The 10,073-nt window shown below is 40.7% G+C and overlaps 1 protein-coding gene across 5 annotated transcripts; it reads right to left on the bottom strand.

Annotated features, from left to right (window-relative positions):
* Nucleotides 1-3,808: 3,808 nt before the first annotated feature.
* On the bottom strand, nt 3,809-9,536 carry LOC142895109 (acetylcholinesterase-like). Of its 5 annotated transcripts, none has more exons than XM_076035889.1 (10): nt 9,144-9,536; nt 8,000-8,297; nt 7,583-7,796; nt 6,802-6,934; nt 6,492-6,673; nt 6,022-6,205; nt 5,161-5,471; nt 4,573-4,782; nt 4,329-4,486; nt 3,809-4,226 (listed from the first exon to the last, which is right to left on the bottom strand). In XM_076035889.1, the coding sequence occupies exons 1-10, from the start codon at nt 9,150-9,152 to the stop codon at nt 4,201-4,203; spliced, it is 1,725 nt and encodes a 574-aa protein (XP_075892004.1). In that variant the 5' UTR covers nt 9,153-9,536; the 3' UTR covers nt 3,809-4,200. The 5 variants fall into 5 exon arrangements, with proteins under 5 accessions (XP_075892004.1, XP_075892009.1, XP_075892019.1 ...); XM_076035894.1 differs by having other exon boundaries at nt 6,522-6,673; XM_076035904.1 differs by lacking the exon at nt 3,809-4,226 and having other exon boundaries at nt 4,335-4,486; nt 4,573-4,678; nt 4,753-4,782.
* Between the last annotated feature and the right edge of the window lie 537 nt (nt 9,537-10,073).

Here is a 10,073-nt window from a genome sequence, read left to right as displayed (position 1 = left end):
AATAAACATATTTGAAACAAAAATTGTGCGTGAGTATACGTCAAACCCGCAATATGGCTAAAAAAAGAATAATAATAAAGTCCAATGTGCAAATCATTTACATAAAAACAAATCCATCTCATGCAGCTAATGCACCTGAAATTTATGTTATGAATAACAAGAATTGAAGATGAGCTGGGAAAAAATGAAAAAGTCCAACATTTGCATGACATAATAGAATAGATCATAGAAATCATGGCTATTTCTGAAAAGCGCTCCAAACTTTGACCCAAGGCCATAATCTATGCCACACAAGTACATGGCTACTAGAAAAAAAAGAAGAAGAAAAAAAACAGGGCTCAGCATCACGTTTTTCCGTTATAATGTGATAATTTCACGTTTTTACGTGATAATAACGTGAAAATTAGGATGCAGTTGAGATGGTGGTACTTGTACCCATGGAGCCTTCCTCAGCTGATCAATGAGAAAACGACGCAACTTCAATCGGGTCGGATTCATTCTTTCTACGATACAATCCCATACTGTTGGATTGTGTATGTTCTCATATTATCACATGATCCACTAACGCCAATAAGGGGTATGAGCGCGTTTTGTTGTTCTCTGTTGTATTATGGGATGTTTCGATGCCGTGAAAGAAGAGCTCTGTCCACGAAAGTTTTCATGTGATATATATAATAAAGAAAAGTTATTAAAGAAAGAAACGGTATCAAGTATTTCCCTCCAACTATGGATGAGCTGCGAGTTCCAACACATACAACTCAAAATCCTCCTCAAAGTACGCAAACTTATGTTAATTTCATCGATGGTGCTTAATAAATTGAAGATCTCACCATGCCTCAAACCAAGTTTAAAATACAGTTTAATCAACTCATGCAGATGAGACATGGTGCTTCCGTTTGCCTCACTCCATTTAGATTCGTTATGAAATTATGTGAACATTATCACGTAAAAACGCGAAAATTATCACGTTAAAACGTGAACATTTCTTACGTTAAAACGTAACACGTTACACGGTTTTTTTCCCCCTAGTGTGGCAGCAATGCGCTTCCGTACATGGCACAACCAAACACCTCACATAGAAAATACTAAATGTATAACTTTTTGTTGAGGTAAATATTTAATCGACTCAAACTGTAAGTCGAAACAGTTATATTTCATCCATCCATCCATCCATTCATTCATTCATTCATTCATCGTTCGTTTGTTCACTACTTTTGACTCCCGGGCAGAATACATCTCAACCATTTGGTTTGGTGGTGTACGCTGAACCAAAGTAACTCAAACATCCAACTAAAAGCAACTTCATCTACTGAGAGTGTAATGAACTGCTTATATCGTAATGAAAGTCACTCTGACCTCTCCCACTGCTTGACCAAATCCTCGGCGGGATGTGAGGACATTTCTGCTTCGCTTCCACTGGCAGGAGCTGTGTTATCTGTCACACTGTTCTGCTTCCGCCTTCTGACGTCATCAGTATGGGGCGTTACCTTCTCGGTCCATTGCTGGTAAACATTGCTGCGCCCTCCGGTGGATTAATGCTATAATAATATCAAAAAAGTTCAAAGAACTTGCGGCTATTTTTTTTTTTTTTTTTTTTTTTTTTAATGATTATTATTGTTGCTCTATTTCACTTTTTAAACTTTCCTATTTAAGGTTAAATTATTTTCACTCCGTATATGTTAATTTAAACCTTTGTCCACACGTATTTGAAAGTTATAGAATAGAGCAGATGTTTTAATTGCATTTCTTTATTTAGCCAATGAAATATTTCCATCTGCTGCAGTATACCTCCGTTAAAATCACAGGCGTCAAAGACCTTTTAAAAAAAAAAGATTTCATTGTCCTTTTCGACAGAGTCATTCATGTTATTAAGTCGATTGATGAACAGCTTTTCTTGTGACTGTGTAAATAATCTGTGAAACACCCATACATTTTCAGTGGTGAATTTGTCAATTTTATATTTCCATTAATTCACTGGCACCCCCACATAAATTCTGCTCGAAAGTTAAAATTTAATATCAGATTCAAAATAAAACAAAGTGCCAACAAAAAAAGACACAACAGCCTGCAGCTTGTCATAATTCAATTCAATTTAAATGACTTGATAATCGTGAAAGTTACAAAGGCTAAAATGGCGTTTATTGACACATGACCCCTTAAAAATGGCTGTTTCTTATCACTTAAATACTTAACTCGGAAAAGCCAGTCACCACATGCATCCACACCAGGCTGCTTCACTTCCATCGCTGAGCACAATGGAAAGAGCCAACACGCCGCAACTCCGGGTTTACAGTATCAATATGTTTACTGCTGATAATCACAAAGTAACATTCATCCTCAAAACGCAGAGCAGCAGTCTTCGACCTGGGCCGACCACGGAGCGGCGTCGACCACTCTCACACACTCGTCTCATAAACAAGTCACCAGGTTGAACAAAGCCCTACTGGTCATTATTATATAAGCGAGCGCAGAAAGGATGAGGTACAAGCCATCTCACCTCCGTCCGCCTGGGTGCAGATGCAGATGCATATACAGTATGTAACAGCGGCTCCAGTGTCTAACGTCCTGCTCCTGCGTCTCTCGGGGGGAGAATATTGCTTCGTTCCGCTTCGACGTCATCGTCCCCTCGCCGCCCGACACAAACATTCTGCTTGTCTGTTCAATTTTCCATTGTCAGAAAGAAAGACAGAAAATGTAAAAATTCAATTCAGTTTTAAAATTGAATTAAATTCTCTAACATTGCATTTTTGGCCAGTGAGGTAAACCAATACTTGCCATTTGGTGCCTCTTTTTTTCTATTTCACCTGGTGTCCAATGAAATGGATTCAATTTTGCCTGCAAAACCTTTACAAAACTATTACAGCTTTACAATTCTTCTGCCATCTTCATCATTTTGATGTGGGCCCAGTTTGATGAACGTTATTAGGGACTGTGGGCTGCATTTGAACCTGTGCAATGGTTGCATCTACAAATACTAATAACTCACGAAACAGTGAGCAACCAACCTAGCAGGTGAAGGAATATAGGAATAAACAGGCTAATCGCCCTGGGCCTGTTTATGTACAAACACTGGACTGTGTTGTGACAGGTGGCTGCTGTTGTTCCTTACGTTCCTACTTCCAAATATTTTGTTACGTCAGTCGACAATACAATGTAAGATTTTCGGTGGGAGGTGTAAAGATTTACGAACATTTGCTTGAAAAGGCACGGCCGCCTGCAGATATACCTGCTGCACTGACAACTTCTCGTCGCTAGAGGGAGACATTGTCCCTACACTGTGGAGGGGCAGCTCACCTGTAGCTCAGGGTTGCTGAGGACCACCAGCTGGGCGCACGCGTTGACGTCATCGCCTTTGATGAAGGACAAATCCACGCCTCCAACTCGCTGCAGGCCCGAGAAGTCTGGACTCCTCATCCAGTCCTCGGTGTCCTCCTCCACCACCCGCTGCCTGAGACGGGCCTGCTCACTGCACAGAGAGCACATGACTGAGTGCAATCGCATGACACGAGGATGAGTTCGAATAGTTACACGTGCTAATTACTACTTCTGCTGCAGAATATAAATGTACTTAATACGTGTCAAGTCAGATAAAGCAACACTATGTACTTTCCCTCCTTACATCTTCAAAAGCATTCTTACAATTACTTGATTTGTAGGGGGAATATCATCCCTGAAAGTTTTGTGGCACCAAAACACAAAACTTCAACACCAACAGTGAGCTCACCAGTTTCTGTAATCAACATTTCACTAAAAAAAAAATACATTGAACATAAAATGAAGAAAAAATAAATATGAACAAACACACATGTCAAGTTAACGGCACAGTAAATGTTTTTATTGGTCCAATGAAGAAGCACAATTCTTCAGGAGGCTGAAGTAACACAAGCTCAGAAGTTCTGGGAGCGAGAGAAGCTCCACGAGTTTCAAAAAAGACAAGAAGCCACAGAAATAAAGCAAAAACAATAGAAAAAGAGGTAATCAGAAGAGGGATGAGAGGAGGTCACTGTGGCACAAAGCTACATTATATTAATTAACCCCCAAAATCATTGAGTCCCACTCAAAATGAGAAATAAAGATAGAAGCTGGGCTGCTGTGAAGGGGCAAAATCAAGGGGCGATTCCATGGACCCATCAGGCGTGTGAGGGCAGGGGAACCAAATTTTTAGCCCCTAAAATTGCTGGTCACACCCCTACAGTCAGTTTATGGAGCACACGTCTGCAGGGCAGCTGTGGACAAACAGCATAAAAGATAAACTTTAGTATATATATTTTGTCAAGATTGCGGAACGCATGCCACATTTGAATTGAGGTGTATAAATGACATTTTACCTGTGACATTCATGATTTGGGGGAAAATGTTGTTCCAGAAGTGACACTTCTCAGCTTTAAAGTGGGTCTTAATTTCTGGAGGGCTGGTGTTTAGCGTGATGTATTCCTTGTTTTCAGGAGTGAGTGGCGGCCACTTAAATTTGTCAGTGCTTGGATTCCTGGGAGAAAAACACAGAAAAACAACTAAGACTGAGCTGAACAATCTTGAGGATATTGTGCAGCTTCAGTCAGTGTTCATGCAGACCCTGTCCGAGCAAAATTGGCCCAGTGTTTCATCATCCTCCTGCTCAGGTTTACTTCCTCCTCTGTAAATCCATGGGATGGATTCTGGGGGATTCCAAAGACATATACTATCTCAGAAAGGTGAGTGGCACCCATCCATTTTGGCCAAGGGTTGAGGGAGGATCGGTGGGTAAACTCATACGTATAAATATTTCCACCAGCTTGTGCATACCTGTAAACAATGGGACAAAGACCAAACAAAAAAATGTTGTTGTTTTTTTTTAATCTCAATTCTCCCAATGAAAAAAGCATGAAGAAGAAAATCCTAGTAATCAACCGCCGGACCAAAGATGATGATACTGTCCTCAGAACATTCTGTTTGTTGTTCTCATTGTCATCTCTTTCACAATAGAAAAAAATAAGTCAAATGATTACTGCCATTTTTGCTACTATATATTCAAGATTTTTTTTTTAAATCCATCATAAATCGACAAGTGCTTCATGGACATCCTCCACATCGAACCGCCTACAAGTTCTTCTTAGCGTACATCTAATCAATGCATGCACTAGTACGCAAAAACACCACAAACTCTTTATTTATCTACTTTACCTGCGGGCAAAGTCAAATGCAGGGCAAATGAACAGGTAGTCAGTGGCAAATTCACTCAGTGCGTCCCGGTTTTTGGTATGGTTCTTCTCATCCGTCCAGTCGGTGTACTCGTGAGCCACTGTGTTTTTCACTAGACTATGTGTATGTGGGAATGAAATTCCGAGGCCAAACAGAAACTGCTCCCTGGTGATGAGACTTGGACCCTGATCAAATCCAGGGACTTCACTCAATTCAATGAAAATGATCCCTTCATCCCTGTTGAAGCCAGTCATCAAGTCTTTTTTTGGGACTCTGTCATCGTTTATCAGGGCCTGTGGGATAAAAACAGAACAGGAAAGGGATTCAAAAATGTCAACAACAAAAAAAAAAAGATGGAAGCAAAAGCTATCTCAAAACTAAAACTTAATGAGGTTTCACTTTTTTGCATTAGCTTCAATAAAATAGAGAATAAATATTTTAAAGGTCCAGTATTATTCAAAATGCATGGCAATGTTGCAACACAACAGTTAAGTATTAACTTGCAGCTATTTACAGGTACTACCCGAAAAGTTTTTATTTCTTTGGATTTTGCTGATCAAATTTTATAATAATTTTCTGAGTTTGTGGGTTTGTGTGTAATCAATTTGCGTGTAGTGGCTCAATAAAATTTGTTGGTTCCATCTTTTATGTTAAATTGCCAAAATAAAACAACTTTTACTTGATATTCTCATTTTTCCATGTTTTTCCAACTACACATTGCTCAGCAATACATAAGTAGAAAGATAAATATGCGGTTAGAAGACGGCCTTCTCCCATGGACTCCATGCTCGACTATTAGCACAACTGGAATACTGTTTCAATAAATTAAAAAGCGAGACAAACCTGAACTGTATCTGGAAGGAAGACCCCGTCAATAACAGGGATAAAGGGTGACTTTATGAAGCCAGCTGCGTCCAGGGCAAACTGCGTATGCACCAACAGACTGGCACTGGTGTTCTGCAGACATGTTTCCAATTCGGTGGAATTCAGTGTAGGACAGCCCAATAGAGTCCCCAGTTTGGTGGCCCTAAACGAAGACAGTAAACATCATGACAGACTGCTGTGGTGCCAGTTAAAGCAGGAGAATAGATACAGACAGAATTCTGGATTCAGCAAAGCGTGACTTTTCATGTTGGTGGATACAGAGGCTTTGTGGCCTCATCACCACCCCTGAGGGTCCCTGAGCAAGGCCCCTAAAGCCCTGACTGCTCCCTGGAGTCCACTGGACTCAGTTTGTATGAAGTTAACTACAACTAGGACGGGTCAAACGCAGAGATCCAAAATGGATCAATAAACTTTCATGCAAACGCAACTGAAAAAAGTAATGAAGTGAATTGATCAACTTTTTCCAGGCTTCCGTCTGGCTGCAGAGGGTCCACACAGCAACTGGAGCTCCGCTCTCAAGCGCAGCCCTTTGAAACAGATCTCGGCTACCCGGTGAAAGCACATGCAAGCCTGCAGACATAGATCCAGCACTCTCTCCAAACAGAGTCACCTAGAAACGGCAGTGAGAAAGAAAAATTCAAATTGGAGGTTTTAAATTGTTTCTTAATTCAGCTCTCTGGAAAGTCTTGTTTACAGATTTTTCGGAACAAAAAAAAGGTTGGCGAAGGGTTTTTTCACCTTTGAAGGGTCACCACCAAAAGCAGCAATATTGTCGAGTACCCACTGGATGGCCAAGCGCTGGTCCAGCAGGCCAGCATTGCCACGGACGTTGTCATTGTCAGGAAGAGACAGAAAACCGAGGGCTCCAAGTCTTTATAAAAACAAACAAACAAACAAACGTGACTGAACTACCTCCTGGAGACATTTACAGAGTAACACTACATGGTGGGGAAAATAGTAATAATGAAAACCGGTCCAGATCCAACATTTCAATTCCAACCTCACCTGGGTGATGAGGTGGATGCTGGACGGATAAATAACAGCCCAACTCTCTGCCATTTGTAATACCTATTCATTATTCTTAGCTATACTACACTACTCCAAGTTGCAAGTCATTATTAGCTGCATCACAGATGTATATTATAATCTTATGATTATTATTGTTATGACTATCATAGTTTTTTTTAAATCACTAATTATCTATTATTTAGCAAAGTCCAATGTTCCATTGCACTTCTTTTTAGAAAGCAAGTCTTTTCTAGGTAAATCAGGTCCTCTTCATTATGTAGCATTTTTGACAATATCTAAAGGGTTGAAAATTAATCTTAACTATACCAACTGATATATCAGTATCAACCAATATTGGTATTGGTGCTCATAAAATCCATAATTGGTCGGGCACTAGTAATTGTTTAAAAAAAAAAAAAAAAAAAAAAAGATCTATCTATCTATATTTGATATCCACCCTTGTCCCTCCACAAGAGAACTTCATCATAAGGATCATCAAAAACCTTCTTACCTGTAGTTCATTGATACCACAACTACATCCTCATAATAGGCCAAGTAACGGCCGTCATAATCGGGCAATGAGGATGTTCCTATAATAAATCCACCTCCATAGATCCAAATCATGACGTTCAGTGGTGATGATTGTGCATTCCTCACAAGAGGGGTCCAAACATTTAGGTACAGACAGTCTTCACTCAGGAAAGTGTTGGCAGCCTCTTGCTTCCCTGGAGAGAAATTACATGCATAGTGGCATTGCAGAAGAAGTACTGTAGAAACCATAGTGAGTTTTATGCTTTGGTGTTTGTGTGTGTGTGTGTGTGTGTGTGTGTGTGTGTGTGTGTGTGTGTGTTTGTGTGTGTGTGTGTGTACACACAAATACATGTCGGCCACCCCCATGAGGGCTATTAATGTTACACGCCAAACCTACATGTACGGGTTAAGTTTGGTTGGAAGCAACTATTTGGATACTCTGTGGCGTCCTTCACACCCTCCCATCTGTCTGCAGGCACCGGCGGGCGGAAGCGCAGTTTTCCCACAGGCGGTTTTCCATATGGAATTCCGAGGAAAGCCCCGACTTGGTTGTGTTGCACTGGCACAAACTTTCCTTGAACTTGACCTTTCTTAGTTGTAATTATGAGGGGATCGAAGGCGTTGCATGGTGAGGTTAGGAGAGGAGTCAACAGCAAAAAACTATGCAAGTAAAAAGTAGTTCCCATCGAAAAATCCTGGAAAAAAAAAAAAAACAGACACGACTGATCACATTTTCTTTGGCCAAAACACAAGATTGCTGTTTTTCTTTTTTCTTTGAATTCTTGGTGAGAGTCGAATGAGAAAATGAAGCTTTGTCATTGGAAACCTTTGACTCTCTTCACTCGAAGAGACAAAAAAAGATTTCATAACCACGAGGGCGAACAAAGACAACACAAATTTAGGATAATTTGTCTCGATTGTTGGGATTAAAAGAAATACTTTCTGTCAATATTAACAATGCAAAGGAAGTAAACAACAGCACAAGGCTTAGACAAATTTGTATGTCATGTAAAATATGTTCAAGTTAGTTTTGAAATGTCAACACTGTTGAGCATCAAACAGTTACATTTTTAATATATATACATACAGCACCTGACTACAACTACTATACTGTTAGAATATCAAGCAGACAGTGTGCATTGTAGGACTCCTCAGGTGTCAGGCTTCAGTCTCGGACTTCAGATGAAAAAGAAAAAAAGGGGTGAGGGGGTGCAGCTGACAACTTTGCCTGAGTCATATTGGTTTTAGTCAATTTAGTCTGAAAATGGACTGACAAGACTGAAGCTTGATGCCTACGGGGATCCTAAAATGTACACCATACATGTGAGCGACACCGTACCTGTCACTTCAGGGGAGTATTGTAATCTAGAAATATCTGCAACTACCAAGTCTTGTGGGAGCAAAGGCACTGTGACTATTTGACCGTGACAGGAGCAAACAAAAACCAAGCAAAATCGAAAGAAAACAGGAATTTTGTTCATGCCTCCACAGGTTTATCTCAACTGGGAATTAAAAAAAAAAAAAAAAAAGTAAGTCCTTACCATTTGCATTGAGAGTCAACAATTCACTTCGAAGAGTGACAATCAACATCCAAAGGTTTCAGCAGAAAATGGTGCACACAGTCACTGAGTGTGAATGAGATGAACAAGGTCACAGAACTATGGAGGAAGGTCTGGATCTTCTTTCTTCGGCCAGTTACTCTGAGCACACTAGCATGCTTGCAAGCTTTGGGAAAGAGGGAGGTGGTGCTGGATTGGAGAAGCACCACTCATATCCATGAGGGAGGTGCAACGTTTTTTGTTTGTTTGTTCATTTTTTTTTTGTTTTAAAATATGGCTACGTTTTTGCTGATGTTGTTTTAACATGATTGTAACAGAAAATCTCATGTCTTTCTCTATTGTCACAGCCAAGTGGTTGTTCTTTGGGTAACTTTGACTGTTGTTTGACCGTTAAAAAATTGTGCCAAGAAAATATATCACCCAAATTGTTATGGGTAACCTTTAAAGGGGACCTATTATACTCGTTTTCGGGCTTTTGTATTTGATATCTTGCCGCTCCAGAGCAGCAACGCACGATTTTCCGCGCTGAAAGCTTTTTAGATTTGCGTATCTCGCAGCTCGTTTCCTCGTATTTACTGCGTCCCGCGAACACGCTCTGTTGCACTTCACTCCACCCCAGCCTTGCCGGTGTACGCCCCCTGCCCGGGGTCACACTCTTCGTCGCTGCTGAGCCTCACTTCCTCAGTTTGTCGGTGCGGGAGTGAAGGGTAAACGGCAAACTTTACGGAACAGGCACAATTTAAACACTTACCGTCGTGAAGGCTTCACTCTTTAGCAGCTGTTTACCGGCTAATCCAGCTTCGTATGGATCCAGCGTGGCCTGAGTTACAGCCGCAAGGCGGACCGAAGGTCCATGGACGTTTTTTGTGCCTTCCGTGTCCCCGGAAATATATTTTACTTTGTGTACTGACC

Source organism: Nelusetta ayraudi, unplaced genomic scaffold, assembly GCF_046127955.1.
Source record: "Nelusetta ayraudi isolate G7.1 ecotype Tasmania unplaced genomic scaffold, CSIRO-AGI_Nayr_v1 ptg000004l, whole genome shotgun sequence".
NCBI classification, from domain to species: Eukaryota; Metazoa; Chordata; class Actinopteri; order Tetraodontiformes; family Monacanthidae; genus Nelusetta; species Nelusetta ayraudi.
Note: the sequence above shows the minus strand (reverse complement) of the source record. Positions and strands in the feature narration are given on the sequence as shown.